We start from the raw sequence: 28,000 nt of genomic DNA on the forward strand, positions 1-28,000 counted from the left end.
CTACTGGTTTCCCTCTTTCCACTCTGTTTGAAACTTGCTTGAAAATCTCTAATAAATTAATCAGCAAAAATTTACCTCTCATGAAGCCATGCTGCTTGATTAGGTTGATTTTCCAAATGTTTGCTGTTTCTTCCTGAAAAGTTGATTCCAATATTTTTCCAACAATAGATGTTTGATTAATTGGCCCATAGTTACTAATTTATTGTCTCCCTTCCTTTGGAATAATGGTGTCATGTTGGTAGTTTTCTAATTCACTGGTATTTCTCCAGAATCCATGGATATTTGGAAAATTACAACCAGTGCATCCACTATCTCTGCAACTACCTCTTTTAGGATCTGGGGACTTACCTATCTTCAGCTCCATTAGTTTGTGTAATACTACTACTCTAGTGATGTGATAGTACTTAATTACTCTCCTACATTCTTCAGTATTAATGGGATGTTCTTAGTGTCTTCCATGTAAAAACTGGAGCAAAATATTTGTTTAACTCCTCTGCCATTTCCTTGTTCCCATGACTCTCAGATTAATGTTCTAAGGGGGCTACGTTCATTTTGATCTCTCTTCCTTTTCATACATGGAAAGAAGCTCTTGTCAGTTTTAAGATTCCTCACTCATTTGTCCTCATAATTTATTTTCTCTCACTGTATTATCTTTTTAGTCTTCCTTTGCTGAATTCTAAATTTATCTCAGTCTTCCGGGCAGTCAGTGACTTTTGCTCCTTACTTGCTTTTTCTTTCAATTTAATATTTTCTTTAACTTTGTTGGTTATCCATCGTAGTTTATCCCGCCCTTAGAATCTTTCCTCCTTGTTGGCGTATGTTTTTGCTGAGAGTCACAAATTGCTTCCTTAAATGTCTGTCACAGCTTGCCTACTATTTTTCCTTCTAATCTGTCCGCTCAGTCCACTTTAGATAATTCTATCCTCATTTCACTGTAACTCCCTTTTATTTAAGTCAAACATCATTGTTTCTGAACCAAGTTTCTCACTCTCATTGATTATTAAATTCCATCACATTACGATCACTGCTTCTGAGTGAATCTTTTACTCTGAGATCATCTCTTAAATTTACTAACCATTACCAGATCCAAGGTAGCCTGGTTGGCTGCATGACCTATTGCTCTGGGAAACTGTGCCTTATGAATTCTTTGTCACTGTCATGATTTGGTAGCTGAAATGTGGGACTGTTTTTTTTTCCTGAGCTGCTGTTTCTCACTGAGTGGTAGTTGAGCCAGCCAACCAAACCCCACCCCACCCCACCCCATGACTCCATGCGCCATTTTAGAGAGCAATAAATGGTTGACCACATTGCTATAGGTCTGCATTCACATGTCACCCAGAGCAAATACAGACAGCATTAGTACCGAAGAGCATTAGTATTTTTGTGACAATCAGCAATGATTACATGGTTGGCATTAGACTAGCTTTTAATTCCAAATTTTATTGAATTCCTATTTCTCCATCTGCTAAAGCAGGATTCTGACCCATGTCTCCAGTACATTAGACCGGGTCTCTGAATCACTTGTCCAGTGACTTTCCCACTGCACAACCATCTCTCTTTAAAAGTGTATGGGAAACTATTCCCTAATGCACTGTGTGAATTCATTTTCATAGCTACCTTTTCTAATCCAAATAATCCATTCGACATGAAGATTAAAGTCACCCATAATTACTGCTCTATTCTTTTTACATAGTCTATTGTTAGCTGATTTGCAGCCTTTCCTATGGAGTGCTACTGTTTGGAGGGTTATACACTACTCCCACCAATGTCTTTGCCTTGACTGTCTTTTAACCTTCTCCCGTATGGACTCTTGTACCATTCGCGCCTAAATCATCTGTCACAACTGTCCTCATTTTTTTCTCTTATTAACACTGCCACACCACCACGTTTTTCCTTCCCTCCTGTCTTTCTGTAAGGTCAAATATCCCTGAATGTTAAATTCCAGTTTAGAGTTCATCATAACCATGTCTCTGTCATGGCTATGAAATCATATCCATTTACCGTGATTTGTACCATCAGTTAATCTGCCGATACTGAATGCTTTGTGCACTACGATACAAAGCCTTGAGGTTCGCTCTGTTATCAAATTTCCCAACATGTTTATGGTTCCTTTCTGTGATATAGTGTTTACATGTTCTGTCCTGTTCTTTTACTTTCTGGTATCAATAAGCCCCACCAATAACTTGCAATGCTAGATGAACAGTGAGGGTGGGTTCAGCTGCATGGAAAATTAGAAAATTTGTTTGTTATATATTGATATTCATTACCTTTGTACAAAATTTCACAGTACACTTGGACAGTTTTCACTGTACTGAGCCATCACCCTCCATAGGTTCTTGATTAATGCCTCTATTTTAGAATTCCCATTGTGGTTTTCAAATCACTCCACTGTTTGTACCCCCTATCTCTATAATTGACCTATCCCTATAGAATTCCAAACTTTCAACATTCTCCAGGTTCAGGCATCTTGGAAATGCTTAGTTTTATTCCCAGTAGGATTGGTTTCTATGTCCTCCATTGCCTAGTTCCCAATTTGGAATTTTCTCCACCTTTCCATCTCTGTATTTCACTTTCTTCTTTAAGTCATTCAATAAAAGAAACAAGACTTTCTCTAAGTTAAATTGACTAGAAATAGTGCAAATGTTGGAAACCTGAAATAAATGTACTAAACCATACAAATACTCGCCAGTGTTATGACACTGGGTAAACCCCTTTGCTGATTTAAAACCAGCATCACAGAAAAGATTTATCCACTGCGTTAATCTATGAAAATTCAATAGGCCAAGAGCTAGTTAAAGTACACATTAACAACTTTATTTCTTAAAGTATAACAGGGAATGATTAACGAACAACTATTTACAATTCCTTCCTCTAACCTATCTTTTACTTCCCCTCCACAATACTAGTTCGCTAAAACCCCCCAATTAAGATTTATAAAACAGAACTTCTTATTTCAGAACCAGGCAGCTTTCAGTTTTCTCTGAATTCCTGTCTTCTTTTCTTCTTCTTGCAGATTCTGCTTCAGAGGTTACTGATCGGTAAAGGTACCTTTGAAGAGAGCTTTCTTTTTCGGGCAGTCTTTTTACATGCTGATGGCTTGGCAGTTCTCCTCTCAACTGTTCAACTTTCCCCAGTCTTGTATCCCTTGTGTCATTGGCTTTTAAGATTGTCAATGTACTAAATTAAAACTGGATTGGAGTTTGGTTTTTTTGGGGTATAATTTAAACTGATTGGCCTTATTTGAATCTGTTATTTGACCAGTCAAAAGTACAGTGCATTTGTGTAGTGGCAACAAACATGAGAAATCTTTTTGACCATCAATAGAATGCATGTACAAATGTATTATTTAAAGTCCCTCATCCTCAGTCTGTGTACCATTGTTTATTGTTACAATAGATACAATTAATAGGATGCTTAAACATTCCTCATGAAGGGCTTATGCCCGAAACATCAATTCTCCTGCTCCTCGGATGCTGCCTGACGTGCTGTGCTTTTCCACGCCATACTTTTCAACTCTGACCTCCAGCATCTGCAGGCCTCACTTTCTCCTGCTTAAATATTAGTCAAATTTACCCCATGTCACATATAGGAAATTAGTGTTAGTTGAGAAATGAGGGTGAACTACTTTTATAGTTACAAATGGTTAGATAATTGCCCGTTAAGATATAGATTACTTTCAAAGGTTTTTTGCAAAGTAAAACTGCCCAGTCAAAAGTACAGTGCATTTGTGTAGTGGCAACAAACATGAGAAATCTTTTTTCACGTTGTCATCATCACGAAGGGGTTCTTAAATATATATTTTCTAGTGAGGGAAATAGTATATTATTAATTTGGAACCTTATGCAATAAAATTGTGAAACTTGCTTGGAATCCTGTAAAATGAAGCAAAGTTACAGTGGTGTTTTCCTTCCAATTTTTATTTTCAAAAAATATCTATTCATTACATGAAAACTTTTCTTTGATAATTATATTTATCCAATTTTGACGTTCTAATTATGCATTTTTATGTGCCTCCAGCTCAGTCCTGTGTGTGGCATACTTTGGTTAGAGCTGCTGGTAAATTATTGGAGCCAAGTGGTCCTTACCCACCATTTTCGAACATTTAAGATCCTTTAATTTATTCGAAATCCTGGTTCAAAATAATAAATAGATTTATTAACATGCCTACAGCTCTGTTTGCTTTAATTATATGTGCACTATAAATATTCACATTCCTGTGTGCTAAATTAGAACAACCCTTGGACTGTTCTACTCTGACCCTTCTAAGTATTCTGACATCACTGCAGCTTGTACCTACCCCTGTGCTCAGTTATAGAATTCACTGTGGGGGCATAGACGTTTTAGAATTGCGATAAAACACTCCAATGTGCAAAATGATCACCATTTACAGGAAAATTAAAATAGGCACTTAACCATACTGGCAATTAAAATTATTGGTGTTTTTTTTTAAATTGCCAGTTAACACATATGCTTAACTCTGCTGAATGTTGTAATTTACATTATAAAGTTATTTCTTTGGCTCCTAGCCTCCTTAAAAAGCAATTTCTAGAAACGGAGCAGCAGTTCGTTGTTTCAACAGACTTTGAAAGTTGCTTTCCTTTACAGGCAGCCCATTAATTCTTGTGAAAATGAAAAGCTTGGAAAAATAAATGAATTGAAATTGCAATTTAAGTCAACAGAGCCAGTGAAGGCAGTGCTGCCCACGGTGCAATATGTTGCTAAATGTATTTCAGCTGTAGCCCATCTGTCAAGGTACTTGAAGCATAGCTCAAACAATGTGCACTCAGAAAGCAATTGGCAGTTATACATACTGAGATTTACATCAGTTTGTCAGTACTAATTCCAGAGACTCTGGGGTCACTCTTCATTTGTATACAGAGTCCAAATAAAATATCAGATATTGCTAAGCTGAATCATTGGAATGCATGTGGGAAGCAAGTGGTGTATTTTTAACAGAGAGCTCACTAAAGCCTCAGCTGGAAGCATGACATTAAAATCCAATAGCAACAGAAACTAATCCCACTGGGGAACTTACTTGAATTGGAGTTTTGTTCCTGCTCCTTTAGCGTAGTTCAAACTAGGCAAGCAGGGGATGATAACCCTCGTGTGTTTTATGATGAAAGAGATCTGTGGGCATGCTAGTGAAATACTAAGTAGATGTTATTTAGATATACCGGCATCTGCAATTATAATTGACAGTGCAGTGTAAAGGGTCTGTCCTGAATTGACTTGAAAGTTACAGTATATGCTTGGCTTGTCATTGTTTTAACTCAGGATGGAGTAACAAGGATTATAATTTCCCAACATTTTGCAAAAGAGTTAACCACACAAAAAAGATACTGGAATGCTGAGCTCTTCACTGTGGTTGTTAATGTGCAGCACTATGTTCACTGGATTAACTGAATGTGCACCTCAAACATTTACAGTACAGAAATAGGCTATTTAACCCAACATGTCTGTGCCAGTTGCCAAAGGTCTAACTACACTAATGCTATTTTCTAGCTCCCCCGCCTTTTACCCTGGAGGCTACAGCAACGCAAGTGAGCATCTAAGTACTGCTTAAACGTTGCAAGAATTTCTGACCCAACCATCCTTTTGGGCACTAAATTCCAGACACCCATCACCTGAGTGGAAAAAAAACATTCTCCTCAACTCTTTTCTGAGCCTTCGACCTCTTAACTTTAATCAATGCTGCCTTGTTATTGGAAGATGTACCTTTCTATGCCCCTCACAATTTAAAATTCCTATTTCACGTCCTGTTTGATCCTTTGCTGCTCCAAGAAAAGCAACACATTCTATCCAGTATTTCCTCATAGCTCAGACTCACCAACCCAGGCAGCATCTTGGTAAACCTCCTCTGTCCCTCTGTAATGTAATCACATACCTCCTATAATTTGTTTTAGATTAGCTTAAATTCCCTAGAGTATGGAAACAGGCCCTTCGGCCCAACAAGTCCACACCGAACCTCCGAAGAGAAACCCACCCAGACCCATTCCCCTACCCTATATTTACCCCTGACTTGGCAATTTAGCACAGCCAATCCACCTAACCTGCACATCTTTGGATTGTGGGAGGAAACCCACGCAGACACAGGGAGAATGTGCAAACTCCACACAGACAGTTGCCCGAGGCGGAAATGGAACCTGATGCTGTTAGGCAGCAGTGCTAACCACTGAGCCACCGTGCCACCCCACAAACTTCATATGGCATAAAGACCAGAACTGCATGCTGTATTGCTGCTAGCATCACCACAGGCATTATTCTGGGTGAGATGGAGATGAGAAAAGTATTCTTGGAAAACTTTATGGTCGATGGAGTTTTACACAAAAGTTGCCATCCTCCTTTCTTCACAAAGCTTCCCTCTCTGTGGATACCACTCCTTTTCCAAACCTTGATTCAAAATAATTTGTGGATTCATAAAGTTCATTTAAGTTTTGTGCATGGTTTTAAATTATGTGCATTATAATTATTCTCATTCCTACATGCTACTCTTGGAACATTCTGTGGACTGACCTCCTCTGATACTTGGAAACTTTCTGGACATTATACCTAACCAGTTGTCATTTATAGAATTAACTGAGGGACATAGATATTTTCAAATTGCATGCTGCAGCCCTAGATGCATTACACATTGACAGCCTCAACTTTGTGCAAAGTGGGGTCATCAAATCTTGTTGCCTCCCTGTATGTGTAAAGCAGCTCTCCAAAAGACCTTCAACATCAATTTAGATAATTACTTTCATAAAATGAAACATTCCAAGCCATTCCAACAGGTGCATTATAAAACAAAATATGACCACGAGCCACATAATGACATATTAGATCAGATGACTAAAATGTTGTTCAAAGATTTCTGCTTTAAATAGTGCCTTAAAGGAGAAAAGTGAGTTGGAGAGCAGGGAGGTGTGGGGAGGGAATTTCACATCTTGAGACCTCAGCAACTGAAAGAACAATTAGAATTAGAATTCCTACAGTATGGAAACAGGCTCTTCGGCCCAACAAGTCCACACCGGCCCTCTGAAGAGTAACCGACCCAGACCCATTCCCCTAGCCTGTATTTACCCCTGACTAATAACCTACACAATGGGCAATTTAGCATGGCCAATTCACCTAACCTGCACATTTTTGGATTGTGGGAGGAAACTGGATCACTGGGAGGAAACCCACACAGACACGGAAAATATGAAAACTCCATGCAGAAAATCACCTGAGGCTGGAATCGAACTTGAGACCCTGGCACTGTGAGGCAGCAGCGCTAACCACTGAGCTGCCATGCTGCCCCAACTATCAATTATAATTGAGAATATGCAAGAGGTCAAAATTAGAAGAAAGCAGATGTGTCAGAGGGTTGTAGGACTGGAAAAATAATACTTGTAGGGAGGGGCTAAACCTATGAAGGGATTTGGAAACAAGAATGAAACTTACATTCAAGGCCGAGCTTGACCGGTGTAGTTCACAAAGTTAGGGATGATATAGGAAGAGAGCTTACTGCAGTTTCGGACAGTGACAGCAGAGTTTTGATTGACCTTATGTTTGTAGAGAGCAGAATTTAGACGACTAAACAAGCTTGAAACGTAATCCAGTACTTTGCCAAGGTAGAAATATGTTGAAAGTATCTCACTTGCAATTTGTTTGTCTTTTAAAACAATGCTGTTGGTAGGTCACTTGTGCAGTTCAATAGCTTTTTGCTGGTGATTGTTTAGCACGTCTGTCTAGTGCAAATATGCAGACCAGGTTTGTGAAATTAGTGTCAAACAGCAGAAGAACTGTCTGACCTCAGAATAGGAACTGTGCTGATTCTTCTGGCAGATGCAGAGCATATTTGCATTTGTCCACATCACAGCATAAAGTTTCATGGAAATGTGGGGCTATCTGTCCAACAACGCAGTCAGTACCTCTGCAAGGTTCTGTAGTCCATTGGAGACCCAGAGTCCAAATTTGTAACTGATCTACCTCACTTGACTCCACTGAAGTTCATTTCTAATCTGAAATGATCTACCTATACAAGTGTTACTCAGAGAGCCGCAGTACACTGTGTATTTTAAGTATATTGAAAAGGCATAAAAGTGTTTTTTAGTTCATAACAGCTTTCTTCCACTGATGTGATTATCATATTGTACATACACAGCAAGATTCTGGTCAGAATAGCTCCCCTCATAACTGTCATGATGAAGAATTAAGTTAACTTCTGGTGATGACCTCTATTCCCTCAAAAGTTGTTAATTTGAAGGATAAAGTCTGGATTTTTAAGTTGGATTTAAAATGGGTTATCACCAGCCTTAATGTCACATAAATCAAAACATCTGAACTTGAGGTTCTTGCATATAAAAGGGAAACTAAAATACTTGGAATACAAATGGACCTGCTTGGTTTTGGTTTTATCTGCCAGTAGTTATAATTTGTATGAATGTAGTGAACAACTTTCAATATTGGATACCATTACTATGAATGGTAGCAAGGAACAACTCGTTTCTGACAAGGATTCTATTGTACTCCATTCAAAAAATAAAGCTGTCTCATGACTGCATTACTTAACAGTTTAGGAGTGGTTCAGTACTTCAATTTGTGTACACCTTAGCTTTGGAAACCTTTTGCCAAAAAACATTGAATTGATTCCAACTTGGTGGTGTGAGTGACTTCATTTTTCTTCATGGACTTGCATTTTCAAAAATTCCAAATACAGTAATTCCTAAGTTAGGTGTTCCTTTTTCCTTTCATTTTCAATTCCTGTAATATTAGATTCTGTTAATTATATTTAGAGCCATGTAATCTGATATTCTGCAAAGTTCAGTCAGTTTATGCCAGCAGTGATGTGATCCTGTAGAACTAGATCCCACAAGCAAATTAACAAAGACTTCCTTACAATCCTGCATGAACTAACAAAGTATTGATGTGCCAACAGAAACCTCATAAACCACTGTTTTTTAACCTTTCCTTTGCCTAATACAATCACCTCATGAAGGCACTGGTATTTTGTTGAGGTATGATTCCATAGGAAGCAGGGGATTTTCAAGTACTTGCCTCCTTGGCTATGACAAAAAAATAATTTTCTCCATTTCCTTTGTGTGATCTTTTTTGGAAATGAAGAAGAATGGAACTTTGCATCCATCATCTAGATATTTGGCACGTCCTTCCATAGGATGTAAAAGGATGAAAGAACTTGTATTTATTTGTCTTTCACAATTTCAATACTCTTGAAGTGTAATCAGTGTCATAAATGTAAGCAATTAATGTGTGCACAGCAAAATTCTTCAATTTTTTTTCAAAAGAGTGCATAATTTTAAGGTTAACTTATTTTTATGTTCAGGGTGGGAGAGATGATTTTATTTTCTTTTTTTTTAAGGTTTTCTAGGCTTTGTACCAGAGAGTCTGGAGACCTGTTTGTTTGACTGCATTTTGAATGTTTTGAAACTCCTGCCATGCGAAAATGGGTTAGTGGACCAATGCATTAAAAAAAGTTAAATAAAAGTTGTACTGTTGCCTTGTGATGGGTCCAAGTACACACAAGGGACAGAAAAATCTAAAGGTCGAGAAGTTGCCAACAGTGACCTTGCCCTTTTCTGTTGTGTTCTGCCAGCTGTAGATAATGTCAAAAGTCACACGACACCAGGTTATAGTTCAACAGGTTTATGTAAAATCACAAGCTTTTGGAGCGCTGCTTCTTCATCAGGACTTCACCTGATGAAGAAGCAGTGCTCTGAAAGCTTGTGATTTTAAATAAACCTGTTGGAGTATAACCTGGTGTTGAGTGACTTCTGACTTTGTCCACCTGTGTTACATCATAGCAACCATAAAAAGTGGTCAGGTATTGACTTTAGGGTTGTAAAGGTTATAGTATCTTTATGTTCATCTCAGTTCATTGTGGACTTGATATCTTGCCATTACTCGATGATACTGCTATGGTGGTAGGTGAGTCATGGTTTGATGTTTTTGCGAGCAAAGGTCTTGGTCAGGGCATTGGGATAAGTCCCGGTCATGATTTGGTAGCTGAAATGCGGGGATGTTTTTCCCCGAGCACCTGTTTCTCATTGAGTGCTAGTTGAGCTACCCAACCCCTCCCCTCCCTATCTCACCCCACCCTAAACCATTGCTCCATGTGCCACTTCAGAGAGCAATATATATAGTTGATCACATTGCTGAATCACATGTCAGCCAGAGCAAATACAGACAGCATATGTTCTTCACTAAACAGCATTAATGAACCAGTTATATTTTTATGACAATCAACAATGTTTACATTGTTATTTTAGACCAGCTTTTAATTACAGATTTTATTGAATTCATGTTTCTCCATCTGCTATATCAGGAATCAAACCCATGTCTCCAGAACATTAGACTGGGTCTCAGAATCACTTGTCCAGTGACTTTACTACTGCATCACCACTTCTTCTTAAATGTATATCGGTACAATGTTTGCTTCATAATAATTCTTGCCACTTCTACATTCTTCTACCGCAGACTTCTGAAATCTCATTTGCTTGTTCCCAGTGGCCAGTTGAAGCCAAATATAATCCATTGTTCGACTGAAGGAGAAAAAAATAATGTATTCGCCCAAGTTTGTGCCTGTTATAGAACATAGAACATAGAAGAATACAGCGCAGTACAGGCCCTTTGGCCCTCGATGTTGCGCCGATCAAAGCCCACCTAACCTACACTAACCCACTATCCTCCATATACCTATCCAATGCCCGCTTAAATACCCATAAAGAGGGAGAGTCCACCACTGCTACTGGCAGGGCATTCCATGAACTTACGACTCGCTGAGTGAAGAACCTACCCCTAACATCAGTCCTATATCTACCCCCCCTTAATTTAAAGCTATGCCCCCTTGTAATAGCTGACTCCATACGTGGAAAAAGGTTCTCACTGTCAACCCTATCTAACTCTCTATTTGTTTGATTGGATAGATTTAAAACATTAGTGAAACACCTTCACGACAGTCAATTGTACATCCCCATTCTTGTGTGTATATATTGCATATGGTGCTATCACTGTTGTCTTCCTGAAACTTGGAGAACGCACATGCATGTTGGTTAATTTGTTATGGTCACATGCCGTTCCTTTCTCATATGGGGGAGGGGGAGGGAGGGAATTTGTAGTTTTGTCAAAAGCAAACTTCAAGAAGCTTCCCTAAGCTGTTGGCAGGGTTGAAGGATTTGAGTTACAGGGAGAGGTTGAAGAGGCTGGGGCTGTTTTCCCTGGAGCATGGGAGGCTGAGGGATGACCTTATAGAGGTATATAAAATCATGAGGGGCATAGATAGGATAAATAGACAAAGTATTTTCCCTGGGGTGGGGGAGTCTAAAACTAGAGGGCGTAGGTTTAGGGTAAGAGGGGAAAGACACAAAAGAGAACTAAGGAGCGACTTTTTCATACAGAGGGTGGTATGTGTATGGAATGAGCTGCCAGAGGAAGTGGTGGAGGCTGGTACAATTGCGACATATAAAAGGCATCTGGATGGGTATATGAATAGGAAGGATTTGGAGGGACATGGGCCAAGAGATGGCTGGTGGCCCTAGATTGGGTTGGGATATCTGGTCGGCATGGACAAATTGAACCGAAGGGCCTGTTTCTGTGCTGTACATCTCTATGACTATGACTGTATAATAAAAAGTGATTATTCCTCCTTTACTCAGGAACATGGAAAGCCAGTTGTAGTTCAATTACCAACCAATTCATATGATTTTCTCCTGTGATCGGGTTACAGTTAGTATAAATCTTTATGATCATTTGAATTTTGGCATTTTTATATTTGTCCTGGTGAGTGCATAATGAAAAGCTTTGACACATGCCCTTTTCAGCAATATTTTTGTTTTTTCTCATAGCAATATGTAATTTGTGAATAAGAGTAAACAAAAATTGAGTAAAAGCTGAGACATAACACTGGCTACTTTCTATATATAAGCTAATGAGGTTTTGCACTTTGGAGGGTTTCACATCTCAGCCTGAACCCATCCTAGCTTGATGTCTGCACAAATGCATTTTTTGACAGAAGTAACCAGGTAGAATCCTCATTCCTATCTGGCCTGAATAAATAACTATAATGGCTCTTAAGCTGCCCAGGCTAAAATTCATTAATTTAGCACAAAAGAGAGCGCCAATCTCATATTGACCAAAGTTTGTTGAAGCCAGGGTTTTGTTTTAATGTGATACATATTTTAATGGTGGACTTTTAACCAAAATGATAAGGATATAGATTCTGCACAAAGAAACATCTGCAAATCTTTTCAGTTGTTTGCCATTTTGGGTCATGTTCAAAACCCACATACATAGTTACCTCATCTCCTACCTCTGAAATGCAGTACTGTTACAAAAGCCACTGTACAAAATGGTCAAATATACTGTACATACATAAATAACATTTGTACTCTATCAAGTTGGTAAGATGAGAAGCAAATTTAGAATTACTGAATTATGAACCATAATATCACTTTTTTTTTAGAAATGGAAGATGTGATCTCAGTGTTGGATATGCTTTCATTCACTAACTAAAGGCCAAAATTTAATTACACTTGGTTTTGAAGTGAATTGGAGGCATCATATTAAGACAGAAAAAAAATGAAAGTAGATTAAATTTTTTGAAGAAGGAAGGAATCTCTATCTGTGTTTTGCAAAATGGTATGCTTTCAATTTTAAACTACAATTTGAAATATACCACACCGTCAATTAGTCTACATTAATATGAATGATGCATCCAATATTGTCTTTCCTTTATAGTGGACACCTTTCCTTCTAAGTATTCTTATGACATAGTTTAACATTCTCTAATAAAAAAGAATTGCATTTGTATAGCAATACTTAAGACCGCTGGTAAGTCAAAGCACTTTATAGTCAATGAAATTCTTATGAAGTGTAGCTGCTGTTGTAGGAAACACTTTGCAACGTTTTGCTTGGTTAAGAAATAGGAAAAGATTAGTGCACATGTTTTCCTTTTGTCTATAATAACACTGTGGAGCAGTTTTAGTGAACTGATTGACCGTCTGCCAAGGATAGAAGCCTAAATAACAGTACTTTGCATGTAAATTGAGCTAATTTTAACACAAAACAAAGTGTTTAGTTAGTCAGTTACACCATTTATTAGATAAGAATTGTGCATTTGCTGAAATGTGACAATACAAGGAAATTGTGAGAGTTGGCTTCTGTAATCTGCTTGTTTTTTAAAAAAATGATATTTAATATATTTGATCATAACATGGGAGGTGGTGGCCTCGTGGTAATTTCATTCAACTAGTAATCCAAAGTACTTTCAGTTGCAAGTGACTCTTGGACACCACAAGTAAGAGCTTGGCAGATCAATATCCATTCAGCTTGTTAAGGGCTGACCAAGGAGGTTCTCAGTGATGTGCTGGCCTTGATGTTGATGTGAAGCCCTACCTTGCTGGAAACTGCAAGTTAGACTGAGGTCAGCCAAAATTAACCATTTTTTCCTGCCATGATGTGGAGATTCTGGTGTTGAACTGGGGTGGACAAAATCAGAAGGCACATAACACCAGGTTATGGTCCAACAGGTTGATTTAAAATCACAAGATTTCGGAGCACTGCTCCTTCATCGGGTGGCATGGAGGGAGATGCACAAGCCCAGAATATATAGGTGGATATATATTCTTTTCCTGTGCACTTCCTTCCACTCTACATGACAAAGGAGCAGCGGTCCGAAAGCTTGTGATTATAAATAAACTTGTTGGACTATGATGTTGGAACATATTACTGCAGATGCTGGAGTCTGTACTGAAAACAAAATATGCTGGCAATCACAGCGGATCAGACAACACCCATGGAAATTGAGCAAGCTAGTGTTTCAGATCTAGATGTCTCTATAAGAATTGAAGTAAAGTGTGGAGGGTACAGCATTTATGCTATAGTTTGGGGCAGGGAGGAGCTGGGGATGGTGGCGTTGGGTGCCAGTGAAGAAAAGATATATTGAAAGTTCAGAATAAGTGGTCCGATTGTGAGAATGTCAGAACAATGGCGTGTCTCCTGCCACACTTGAAAGGACAGTAACTGGGATGAGGGAAGGGGTGGACATGATAACAAGCTGAAAGAAATGTTCACAATTTAAAGGTGTTGAACTCCATATTAAGCCCAGAAGGCTGTAAAGTACCTAGTCTGAGGATGAGAGGTTGTTCCTCCAGTTTGTGCTCGGATTCACTGGGATTCTGCAGCATGCCGAGGACAGACATTTGGGCATGTGAACAGGATGCTGTGTTAAAATAACCAGCAACGAGAAGGTCAGGGTCCTGCTTGCGCACCGATGGAAGTGTTCAGCAAAGCAGTCGCCCAGTCTGTGTTTGGTTTCTCCAGTGTAGAGTAGGCCATATTGGGTGCAGCAAATGCAATCCACACGATTGGAAGAGGTCCAGATGAAATACTGCTTCACCTGGAAAGACTGTTTAGGCCCTTGGATGGTGAGCAGGGAAGAGGTGAAGGGGCAGGTATTGCATTTCTGTGGTTAAATGGGAAGGTGCCATGGAGAGGGGAGTTGGTGTTGGTTGTGGAATGGACTAGGATGTCCTGGAGGGAGTGATTCCTGCGAAATGCAGACTGGGGGAGTAAGGGTTAGATGTGTTTGGTTGTGACCTTCTGTTGGAGTTGTCTGAAATGGCAGAGAATGATCCTTTGAATGTGGAGGCTAGTGGGATGAAAAATGAAGACGAGAGGGACCCAATCACCCTGTTGAGAGTGATGGGAAGAACAAGAGCAGAAGCACAGATGGTAGCTTGGTTATGGTTGAGGGCCCTATCAAAGTGGGTGGGAATGTTGTTATGCCCCCATCCCACTCACTGTCCTTTCATATCTAGCATAAGACACACCACAGTTCTGCCATTCTCATATTCCAATAATTTTAATCCGAAATATAAACATCTTTTCTTCACCGGCACCCGACACCCACTATTCCCAGCAGCACGCAACCTCCCCTCCACCCAAAAAAGAAACATTACAGCATTAATGCTGTCCCCTTCATACTTTTGTTCAGCTCTCATGAGAAGTCATCTCCATGGATGCTGTCTGACCTGTGATATCCTGCATTTGTTGTTTTGTATTGGACTATAACGTGGTGATGTGTGACTTCTGACTTTTTCTACCAATTGAGAAGGGAAGTAATCAGGTAGGTAAAAACAATGACTGCAGATGCTGGAAACCAGATTCTGGATTAGTGGTCTGGAAGAGCACAGCATTTCAGGCAGCATTCGAGGAGCAGTAAAATGGACATTTCGAACAAAAGCCCTTCATCAGGAATACAGGCAAGTAATAAGGCTGGTGGCGAGTTAAGGGCCCTAATTTACAAGTCCCTGATGGACCTTCTCACTGAACACTTAATTGTGCAGGGTGAATTTCTCTTTGGGCCCAACTGACCAAGTTATTTACAGTTCCTGCCAACTCTAGGCAGGAGAAAATTGCATTCCATGACACTATGATCATTTGTCATAAAAGCTCATCTGGTTTACTAATGCCATTTAGGGAAGGAAATATGTTCTTCTTACACCTTCTAATCTATATGTTTAATGATTTAAATGTTAGTCAAGCCACAGCAAATATCTCCTAATTCCAATTAAGAGGCAGACAGGACCGTGGCTTAACATCCCATCCAAATGTTTGAAACGGATAAAATGCAGCACTTCCTTCGTAATGCATTGGGTACCAAGCCTAAATTATATATTCAGAGCCCATAATATTCTGATTCAGAAGTGACAATACGAGCACTAAGTCAAAGCTGATGTGTGGGACCCATGCACCATTTCAATTAGAGTCATGGAGTTATAGAGATGTACATCATGGAAACAGACCCTTCGGTCTAACCAATCCATGCCAACCAGATATCCCAGCTTAATCTAGTCCCACCTGCCCTCCAAACCCTTCCTATTCATATACCCATCCAAATGCCTTTTAAACGTTGCAATTGTACCAGCCTCCACCACTTCCTCTGGCAGCTCATTCCATACATGTACCACCGTCTGTGTAAAAACGTTGTCCAGTAGGTCTCTTTTATATTTTCCCCTCTCAGGCTAAACCTATGCCCTCTAGTTCTGGACTCCCCGACCCCAGAGAAAAGACTTTGCCTGTTTACCCTATCTGTGCCTCTCATAATTTTGTAAATCTATAAGGTCACCCCTCAGCCTCCGATCCTCCAGGGAAAACAGCCCCAGCCTGTTCAGCCTCTCCCTGTAGCTCAGATCCTCCAACCCTGGCAACATCCTTGTAAATCTTTTCTGAACTCTTTCAAGTTTCACATCATCTTTCCAATAGGAAGGAGACCAGAATTGCATGCAATATTCCAACAGTGGCCAAACCAATGTCCTGTACAGCTGCAACATGACCACCCAACTCCTGTTCTGGATTAGTGGTGCTGGAAGAGCACAGCAGTTCAGGCAGCATCCAAGTAGCTTCGAAATCGATGTTTTGGACAAAAGCCCTACCTCCCAACTCCTGTACTCAATACTCTGACCAATAAAGGAAAGCATACCAAACGCCTTCTTCACTATCCTATCTACCTGCGACTCCACTTTCAAGGAGCTATGAACCTGCACTCCAAGGTCTCTTTGCTCAGCAACACTCCCTAGGACCTTACCAGTAAGTGTATAAGCCCTACTAAGATTTACTTTCCCAAAATGCAGCACCTCGCATTTATCTGAATTAAACTCCATCTGCCACTTCTCAGCCCATTGGCCCATCTGGTCCAGATCCTGTTGTAATCTGTGTTCCTGGATCTTCTAATTCTAAATGTTTGAGCCAGCTTTTTGTGATTCTGGATTGGGTTTTGAAACTGCTCTGGAAATATTTTGATGGGCTGGCAAACAAATGGGATTGAGTTTTTTGGGATTTTCGTTGCATTCCTGTAACATTGATGGGTTAAACTATAACCGGTTACTGCATTTGGAAGATGTTTCAATAAAACGGACTAGATTTTATGATCAGCAATAAAACAACTGTGTTTGTGGTTGACATCAAAGAAAGCTGCCAACAGATGAAGCAATCTTTTGTGGCATGTCTTCCCCTTTCCTGTTGTAGTTTTAAATCTGGGGACCTCCAGGCATCTAGCATAATGTTTTGATACCTTGACTTTTTGTCAAGGATAGAGGCCAGTCAGTTCACCAACATGGCACTACAGGGTCCTATTGGAGTCATAGGCAAGCTGGATCAGCAGCCAATCAAACTGCAAAACAAAGTTTTAAAATACTGAAAGCCTTCATTTTTTATTTTTAAGTCTAAAAATTTAATATTATTAAATGGTTCAAATAATTATAACTGAAAACAATATTTTAAAACTATGCAGATTTTTAATATTGGTATTGAGGTTCTACAAATGTAAAATTAACTTTCACGGTGACTGACAGGCTTTTACTATAAATTATGAAGTTAGTAGACTGTTTAAAAACATAGATACCCCTCAGTCAATGAAGGAAACTTTTTACAAGGGTTTCACACCAAGACCAGCAACATAAAAGGAAATGTTTTCCCAATTCACTGCTTTTGGCTGATGGTATTAAAGCACAGCCTTCGGAGGAAGATTGAATCGCTGACAGCAACTTCTGGTATTCTGTGTTATTCTGCTTCTGAGCAAATTCCTAAAGTGGCTGTCAACTTCAGTGAAGCATTAATGAAAAACACCACCAGTTTCTCTGCCATTACCACTGCAATGTCTGGGCTATTATGGCTACCAGATATAACTAATGTTATCAGCTTTACATTTGACCTCAGATGACTTGCAGTAGATAAATGCCAAATATTTCACTTGTATAAAACTGTTATATTTACTATCTTTGTCAAATCAGTTATTAAATTGTCCACCACCATTCAGGACAGCAAATGATAGATCTGAACCGATCATTGTGGAATTGCCTAGCATTGTATGCTTTCTGATGCTGCCGTTTAATGTACACACTGTTCCAATCATGTTGTACCTTCACAAGATTGGCATCTTTATTTTGGATATACAAGTGGTGATACTTCCATTTACTTTCTGTTTTTGTCTTTCGAAATGAGAGTGGTCATGGGTTTGAAAGGTTCTGTCTAAGGATTCTTTTAAAATTTCTGCAGTGCATCTTGTAGATGGCATGCACTGTTGCTCCTGACATTGGTAGTGGAGGGAATGAATGTGTGGAAATGAAGCCAGTTAAGTGAGCTAATTTGCCCAAGATGATGTCAAGTTTGTTAAGTGCAATTAGAGCTGCACTCATTCAGGCAAGTGAGAAATATTTCATCACCCTCTTGATTTAGGCCTTGTAGATAATAAGACAAGCACTGGAGACTCAGGAGGTGAGATGATTGTTGAAGGAGTTTTAGCTTCTAACCCGCTGTTGTAGCCATAATACTTATATGACTTCTCCAGTTCAGCTTCTGGTCAGTGTGCTAATGTCCAGGCTGTTTACTTTAAACAGGGTTTTCCCTCGTGTTGGTTATTGCAGCACCTGTTGCAGGCCAAGTGTGACAGATTGTCCTTCAAACCTCTGTTAACTCTGGCAGACGTAGTGTTAGCAAGTCATGCTTGATGGGCATTGACGTCATTCTGACGAGTACATTCTGCACCCTTGCTAGTATCAGTGTTATTTTCAAATGATATTCAGTGTTTCCTTCAAGTAATATTGAGTGTGAAGATGTAATCAGTAGGAGATATCCAACTGGCAGAGTCTTTGCAGAGTTGACTGGATGAATTTTGCTTTTGTTGTATCTGATGCCAAAGTTGAAGCCAGCTGTTATATCCAATTTTTTTCATATTAGACTCTTGCTAGCATTTGGACACAATTGAGGGACTTCTAGACAATATCAGTTAAAAGTCGCCTATTTATAACTCTAGCTTCATGACAAGTTGGCCACTCCAGGTAAGATTGGCAGACTTCTTTCCCTGAAGGAGGTTCACAGGGATATTGCTTTCAAAGTTAATACATTTAAATTAAAGACCATCATAGTACATTAACCCTCTGTGGATTTCATTACAAATTGTAATCACCTTTAGCTTGTAAACCACACGCACTTTTGTGTGTCTTTCAAGTTAATTTTGAGAAAATGCTGAAGAGTTGTCACATACTTGTCAGCTGCCAAGATTAGAATTTTATTAAATTAAGCATATGCTGTCAGTGGAGCCAATAACTTGTTGTTTTGCTTTCATTTATTCAGGCACTTCATTTACTGCGGTCTTTCTTTGACACAAAACAAAGGATGAATTCAAGCCTTCCCAAAGAGTTGCATGACATCATAGGTTGCACCAGGGCCAAAATATGGTTGGCAACTCAGTAAGTTTGAATTTTATTCCAAGTCAGTACTAAATTAGGAGTAATTTATTCAGTTTTTTTAAGTCGATATATTTAAATTCTCCTGTTAAAATTTAAAAGATTATTGTGTTTTTTTTGTGAATTCTCACATCTGTCCAAGTGTTGGCAGATTTAATGGTACAATTTATTTTTTCCTTTCATGGCTTTTATCCAATTGCCATGGTTTACACCCAGAATGGAAAGCCATTTCTTTAGATCTTGAGTTTTGTGAAGTTCTTGGCAAAACTGCCTGCATATTATTTCACTATTAAGGTAAAATAACAAGTGTTCAATCTCTGCCAATATACATTGGAAGTAATTTTTACAATCTTGACTCTTCATTTTCTACTTCTATACTAACAACAACTTTCATTTATATAGCACAATGAATGTAGTAAAACCTCCCATGACAGTTTGCAGGAACAATTATCAAACAAACTTTGCTGAGCTACTTGAGGTATTGAGATAAGTAAGCAACAGCTTGTTCAACAGCTAGGCTTTAAGGAGCAACTTAAAGGAGGAGAATGAACTATGGAAACAGACTCAGGGAGAAAATTCCAGGGCTTAGATTCTAAGCAGCTGCTGATAGCCTGGCTGCCATTGGTGGAGTTAAAGAAAATTAGGAATGTGCAAGAGGCCAGAATTGAAAGTCACATATCTGAGGGTTGTATACCTTAAAGAAGTTAAATAAATAGGGATAGGCAATGCAAAAGAGGGATTTTGAAAACAAGGAAGAGAATTTCAAAATTGAGATGGGAGCTACTTGAAGAACACAAGACATGGGCGAAATGCCATATTTCTACTCCTATTGAGTCTGTTCTGTCATTCAATGCGATTATGGCTGACATGATAATCCTCAACTCTACTTTCTTTCCTATTCCCCATAACCCTTGATTCCTGGACTGATTTTAAAAAAATGTCTGACTCAGCCTTGGCTATCCTTTATAACCCAGCTTCAACAGCTCTGCAGTAAAAGATTCCCCAGATGTCTGAGAGAATAAACACTGCCTCATCTGTTTTAAATGGGCGATTCTTAATTCTGAGATTATATCCTCTGGACTCTCTCAAGGGGAAATAGCAACTACCCTATCAAGCTCCCTAAGAATTTTTTGTTTCTCTTCTAACCTCCAATTAGTACCGGCCGAACCTACTCAGTTTCTTTTCGTAAGCATATTCACTGTAGGTTAGTGAGCACAGATAGTGTGTAAAAGAGGCTTGGTGCAAGGTATGGTCATAGAGATTTGGACAACGTTAAATGTACAGAAGATGCAATTGGGAGGCCAGGCATAAGAATGTTACAATAGTGTCGAGAGAATGAAAGGCACAGATGAGGGTTTGAACAACCAATTAGTTAAGGCAAGCAACACAAGTAGTCAATAATGTTTAAATATAAAAATTGTTTAATATTTTAAAACCAAGTACAGTTTTTTAATCCATCCACCTTTTTAAAAAAATAAACAATTTTCTTGAGAAAAATCTGTTTAAAAATAAGTACCTTAAAAGAAAAGTTTTTCTGAGTGAGATAATTAGAATATAATTATGCAAAAAGTTCACATTTGGCTCAGCTAAACTTAAATTATTGCTGCATGTTATTGTTTGATTTTGACCCTAATAACAAGCAACTTAATTTTCCAAAGGGGTGATTTGCTGATTTTCCACAGCATACATCTTTTCACCACATTTAAGGGGTGGGATTTTACTACATTTTATTGTTTACATTATGCATCTTCTATTATGCAGGTGTGTACTTTTTTTCTAGCTATTCAATGCCAGTGCTTTCATTTACATTGTTAACCTAATTTTTGGCTTATGCCAAGATACTGTGATCTCCATGTTTTTGTTGATGGGACAAGTGAAGTGAGCATGAGTCAAGTGCAAAAAGGAATTTGTTAAAAGGATTCCGTCCTTTTAAAATTCTGAAAATTACAAATACAGAATTCCTATTATAGTGTTTTCAGGATTTGATGCAAGTCTGAATCTAGGAAGATTCTGATAATATGTGTAACAACAATAAAATACTATCAATTGTGAAGAGTCTCTGTCACATGATTACCCAGTCATCTAACAGTTACACACGAATGACTGTAGAAAACCAGTGCAACGAGCGAACATCTCAAATGCATCCTGAATACAACACAAGGGCAAGAGACTGCATTCCAGCATAGTACACTATAACTTGTCACTGCAAGTACATGGAGTCATAGAGATGTACAGCACGGAAACAGACCCTTCGGTCCAACCCATCCATACCGACCAGATATCTCAACCCAACCTAGTCCCACCTGCCAGCACCCGGCCCATATCCCTCCAAACCTTTCCTATTCATATACCCATCCAAATGCCTCTTAAATGTTGCAATTGTATCCGCCTCCACCACTTCCTCTGGCAGCTCATTCCATACCCGCACCGCCCTTTGTTAAAAAGTTGCCCCTTAGGTCCCTTTTATATCTTTCCCCTCTCACTCTAAACCTATGTTCTCTAGTTCTGGACTCCCCAACCCCAGGGAAAAAACTTTGCCTATTTACCCTATCCATGCCCCTCATAATTTTGTAAACCTCTATAAGATCACCCCTCAGCACCTGATGCTCCAGGGAAAACAGCCCCAGCCTGTTCAGCCTTTCCCAAATCCTCCAACCCTGGCAACATCCTTGTAAACCTTTTCTGAACCCTTTCAAGTTTCACAACATCTTTCTAATAGGAAGGAGACCAGAATTGCACGCAATATTCCAACAGTGGCCTAACCAATGTCCTGTACAGCTGCAACATGACGTCCCAACTCCTATACTCAATACTCTGATCAATAAAAGAAAGCATAGCAAACGCCGCCTTCACTATCCTGTCTACCTGCGACTTTTCTTTCAAGGAGCTATGAGCCTGCACTCCAAGGTACGAAAATGCAGCACCTTGTATTTATCTGAATTAAACTCCATCTGCCACTTCTCAGCCCATTGACCCATCTGGTCAAGATCCTGTTGTAATCTGAGGTAACCCTCTTCGCTGTTCACTACACATCTAATTTTGGTGTCATCTGCAAATTTACTAACTGTACCTCTTATGCTCGCATCCAAATCGTTTATGTAAATGACAAAAAGTAGAGGATCCAGCACCGATCCTTGTGGCACTCCACTGGTCACAGGCCTCCAGTCTGAAAAACAACCCTCCACCACCATTCTTCTACCTTTGAGCCAGTTCTGGCTAGTTCTCCCAGTATTCCATGAGATCTAATCTTGCTGATCAATCTCCCATGGGGAACCTTGTTGACGCCTTACTGAAGTCCATATAGATCACATCTACCGCTCTGCTCTCATCAATCCTCTTTGTTACTTCCTCAAAAAACTCAATCAAGTTTGTGAGACATTATGTCCCACGCACAAAGCCATGTTGACTATCCATAATCAGTCTTTGCCTTTCCAAACACATGTCCATCCTGTCCCTCAGGATTCCCTCCAACAACTTGCCCACCACTGAGGTCAGGCTCACTGGTCTATAGTTCCCTGGCTTGTCCTTAAACAGTGGCACCATGTTAGCCAACCTCCAGTCTTCCAGCACCTCACCTGTGACTATAGATGATACAAATATCTCAGCAAGAGGCCCAGAAATCACTTCTCTAGCTTCCCACAGAGTTCTACGGTACACCTGATCAGGTCCTGGGAATTTATCCACCTTTACCCCTTTCAAGACATCCAGCACTTCCTCCTCTGTAACCTGGACATTTTGCAAGATGTCACCATCTATTTCCCTACAGTCTATATCTTCCATGTCCTTTTCCACAGCAAATACTGATGCAAAATACTCATTTAGTATCTCCCCCATTTTCTGCGGCTCCACACAAAGGCCACCTTGCTGATCTTTGAGGGACCCTATTCTCTCCCTAGTTACCCTTCTGTCCTTAATGCATTTGTAAAAACCCTTTGGAATCTCCTTAATTCTATTTGCAAAGCTATCTCATGTCCCTTTCTTGCCCTCCTGATTTCCCTCTTAAGTATACTCCTACTTCCTTTATACTCTTCTAAGGATTCACTTGATCTATCCTGCCTATACCTTACATATGCTTCCTTCTTTTTCTTAACCAACCCTCAATTTCTTTAGTCATCCAGCATTCCCTATACCTATCAGCCTTTCCTTTCACCCTAACAGGAATATACTGTCTCTGGATTCTCTTTATCTCATTTCTGAAGGCTTCCCATTTTCCAGCCGTCCCTTTACCTGTGAACATCTGCCCCCTAATCAGCTTTCGAAAGTTCTTGCCTAATACCATCAAAATTGGTCTTTTTCCAGTTTAGAACTTCAACTTTTAGATCTGGTCTATCCTTTTCCATCACTATTTTAAATCTAACAGAATTATGTTCGCTGCCCCCAAAGTGCTCTCCTACTGACACCTCAGTCATCTGCCCTGCCTTATTTCCCAAAAGTGGGTCAAGTTTTGCACCTTCTCTAGTAGGTACATCCACATACTGAATCAGAAAAGTTTCTTGTACATACTTAACAAATTCCTCTCCATCTAAACCCTTAACACTATGACAGTCCCAGCCCATGTTTGGCAAGTTAAAATCCCCTCCCATAACCACCCTATTATTCTTACAGATAGCTGAGATGTCCTTACAAGTTTGTTTCTCAATTTCCCTCTGACTGTTTGGGGATGTCTAATACAATCCCAATAAGGTGATCATCCCTTTCTTATTTTTCAGTACCACCCAAAATAACTTCCCTGGATGTATTTCCGCGAATATCCTCCCTCAACACAGCTGTACTGTTATCCCTTATCAAAAATGCCACTCCCCCTCCTCTCTCGCCTCCTTTTCTATCCTTCTTGTAGCATTTGTATCCTGGAACATTAAGCTGCCAGTCCTGTCCATCCCTGAGCCATGTTTCAGTAATTGCTATGATATCCCAGTCCCATATTCCTAACCGTGCCCTGAGTTCATCTGCCTTCCCGGTTAGGCCTCGTGCATTGAAGTAAATGCAGTTTAATTTATTCGTCCTCCCTTGTCACTGCTTGCCCTGACTGTTTGACTCACTTCTGTTCTCAACTGTACCAGTCTCAGATTGATCTCTTTCCTCACTATCTCCCTGGGTCCCAAACCCCAGCCCCCACCCCGCCCCCCCCCCACCCCCCGCACCACCTTACTAGTTTAAATCCTCCCGAGCAGCTCTAACAAATTTCCCTGCCAGTATATAAGTCCCTTTCCAATTTAGATGCAATCCATCCTTCTTGTCACTTCTACCCTAAAAGAGATTCCAATGATCCAAAAACGTGAATCCTTCTCCCATACACCAGCTCCTCAGCCATGCATTCACCTGCTCTGCCTTCCTATTCCTGCCCTCACTAGCACGTAGCACCGGGAGTAATCCAGACATTACTACTCTCGAGGACCTCCTTTTTAAATTACTGCCTAGCTCTCTGTAATCTCCCTTCAGAATCTCAACCTTTTCCCTTCCTATGTCGTTGGTTCCAATGTGGACAATGACCTCTTGCTGGCCCCTCTCCCCCATGAGATCATTCTGCACCCTCTCTGAGACATCCTTGATCCTGGCACCTGGGAAGCAATGTACCATTCTGACTTTAAACTGCTGGCCACAGAAATGTCTGTCTGTACCTCGGACTACAGAATCCCGTAACACAATTGATCTCTCGGAAGCTGACTTACCCCTCATTGCATTAGAGCCAGTCTCAATTCCAGAAATTTGGCTGTTTGTGCTACGTTCCCCTGAGAATCCATCACCCCCCTACATTTTCCAAAACAGCATACCTTTTTGAAATGGGTGTAACCACAAAAGGCTCCTGCACTGGTGTCTACCTCCCTTACCTTTCCTGGAGTTAACCCATCTATGTGACTGTATCGGAGACTTTCCCCCCTTCCTATAACTGCCATCCATCACATACTGTTGCTGTTTGAAACTCCTCATTGCTTCTAACTGTCTCTCCAACCGATCCATTCGATCTGATAAGATTTGCATCCAACAGCATTTATGGCAGATATAATCCGCAGTAACCCTTAAACTCTCTTTAAATTCCCACATCTGACAAGAAGTACATGTCACTGTACTAAAGGCCATTTTTGCTCCTTCACAATCTACAGACCCAGAAAATAACTCTATTCCTCTACAAAACACTGCCCCAGATTAAATTAATAGTTATGGCTTATATTTTAAGTTTAATCAAGCGACATATCTCCAAAAACATATAGTCAAGATAGAACCCACTCTGATCACTACTGCAGCCTTTCTGTTGGACACACTTAAAACAACGATTAACTTCTCTGATTCTGTGCTGTGAACTTCGCCTAAACAGGCTCCTCAAAGAATAGTTGTGAATTTTACTGTTTGTTAATTTTCCCAGACACACTCCAATGTCCAGTGATACATGAATTCAAAACAGTAAAGGCAGTAACCGTGCAGGTCCTCTCTCTCCTACATTGTCCTCACCATATGCTTCCTTTGTCTGTTCCTTCTCCCTTTTAAACCTGCTGTTGTTTTGACTTTTTTTTTCCAAAGTTCCAAAACAGTGCAACAGCATATGAAACAGTAATTGCTGCTCCTGGAATTCGAGGAAATCCAGCACCTAAAATACCTCAAAAAGGAGCAGCTGTTACAGCCAGAAATTTTTCCCGTCCTCCATCTTGGATTACCCAGATTACATCTGACACAACAATTTATATTGCATGGGCAACACAGTTGAAACTGGATATGAATTTAGAAATTACTAATGAGTGATAAAGACATGAGATTCATAGTGGGATGACATGGATTATGCCTGCTCAGAAAATTTTTCACATTGGCAAGTAAGTGCCTTCCAGCTCAGCAAGCAAACTCACATCCAGAATCTCAACCTGAGCAACAAATCTTTTCAAAACTCACTAAGTGCTGGTGTTACTGGAACAGCTTAATTGCAATTGCAGCTAGCTCTGCCTTTGCTGTATTTGGACCATTCAGCCATTTCTTGCTGTCATGTGGAATTAATCATTTTGGGTGATTGTGGCGACATTTGAAGGAATCTGAGAAGCAGCATGCACTTTGCAGAAACTTTGCAGTTCTGAGGAGAGGTGACTCAACCTAAAATGTTAATTCTGATTTCTCTCCACAAATGCTGCAAGATCTGCTGAGCTTTTCCAGCAATTTGTGTTTTTGTTTCTGATTTCCAGCATCTGCAGTTCTTTCAGTTTTCACTTCTGTGTTCAATCTGACTTACGCACATTTATTGTTACTCTCGTGGTTTCTGACGATGTTGACTGACTGACTGCTGTATTATGAGTTGTGTTGGCTTTCCTCTCCATCAACTACATGCTAATGAAAGGAACCTTCACCATCAGCTGATTTTTTTTTTTAGTTATTCATTCACAGGATGAGGGTGTCACTGCTAGGCCAGCATTTATGCCCATTCTTAATTGTTAAGAGTCAATCACATTGCTCTAGTCACATGTAGTCCAGACCAGGTAAGAATGGCAGTTTTCTTCCATTGCACAGAGGTCCCTCGAACATTACCTATTTTCTAAATTAACAGTCCAGCTATAATACCACTAGGCTGTTGTTTCTGCATTAGAACAAACCAATAAAAGCTTTCCAAGTACTGAAATGTAATTAGATGTTATAACTCTCCCACATTTATGCTTTTAAATGAAGCTGGATAAACATCTGGTTTTGAATGGTTCCGAATGTGATACAGATCGACACAGATACAATCATATACTGTCTGGAACATAAAGGCTGGTCCATGAGAATGTGCTTCATGAACGCAGTGAAAATGTTTAAGTGATGTTAAATTAGTGCAAAATTTTACTTCATCACTTGTGAACAAATTGTGCAGCAATTTTAATAATATTTTCCAGTTGATTATTGATTTTCTCTGAAAAGTTATATTAATTCAGAGACTTTTTCTGATCGTAATGAGCCTGTTATGCTGAAGGGAGAAAATAAAATGTATAAAAATACAGAAACAACTTTCTGTCTTATTTGCTGAGTTCAGTTAAGCAATTTGAGCATTGTAAAACTGAAGTGTAGTTATTGTAAAACTGAAGTATGGTTAAAATGCAAACTGTTTTGCTTCTAAATTCAAGTTTATTTTAATGCATAGCAAGTAATAACATTTTTAGTTTTGTGAAGCAGAACTTGACAACCCCAAACTGATGCTTATAATTGGGATCCTACTTAATTGTAAAGTCAGTAATATTTTGAAACCAGTTGCAAATATGCAACTCGACAAATTCTTACAGGCATCATATTTTTAAAAAAATGTCATCCTGACCTTTTAAGCTTCCTGTTCTGGATCAAAGCTTATTCTCAATCAGAATGCAAGTAAAAATGTGTTTAGTGCAGTAGAGTGTGCCAGAAAGTTCAAATGTGACCCTGGTGCCATTTTACTAACTGCGCAGATTTAACTTCAGTTCAATGCAAGTGCAAGTAATTTGTTGGAAAGTTATATAAACCATCTGTCTCCTATCTCTTGGAACCTTTGGCATTTTTGTATATTATTTTTGGATTGTGAATTCATGTTATCAAACTTCATTATACAATGAAATATAATTCATACAATTGTTCTATCCTGGCCTATCTTATGAAAGATTAAACCCAGTGCCATTCATTTTCTAAGGGAACTTTGGAATTATTTCATTAGATGTGCCAAGCTATACTTTCTCTGTTTAAATCTGTTGCGTATAGTTGAATAAGAAAAAAAATTTGCGCAATGCAAGATAATACTGCAGTAAGAAATTGAGAAAAATGTTCTTCCACCTGATCAAATGTGCATGTGGAGAGAG

At 39.5% G+C, this 28,000-nt stretch overlaps 1 protein-coding gene across 4 annotated transcripts in view; it reads left to right on the plus strand.

The window, feature by feature from the left end:
* thada (THADA armadillo repeat containing) overlaps positions 1-28,000 on the plus strand; it is a 355,281-nt gene that overhangs the window by 200,931 nt on the left and 126,350 nt on the right. For all 4 annotated transcript variants that reach the window (XM_072580668.1, XM_072580667.1, XM_072580670.1 and 1 more), the window contains one exon: positions 19,114-19,229. In XM_072580668.1, coding sequence (XP_072436769.1) covers positions 19,114-19,229 — 116 coding nt within the window. The remainder of the gene's footprint in view (positions 1-19,113; positions 19,230-28,000) is intronic.

Source organism: Chiloscyllium punctatum, chromosome 11, assembly GCF_047496795.1.
Source record: "Chiloscyllium punctatum isolate Juve2018m chromosome 11, sChiPun1.3, whole genome shotgun sequence".
Classification (NCBI taxonomy): domain Eukaryota; kingdom Metazoa; phylum Chordata; class Chondrichthyes; order Orectolobiformes; family Hemiscylliidae; genus Chiloscyllium; species Chiloscyllium punctatum.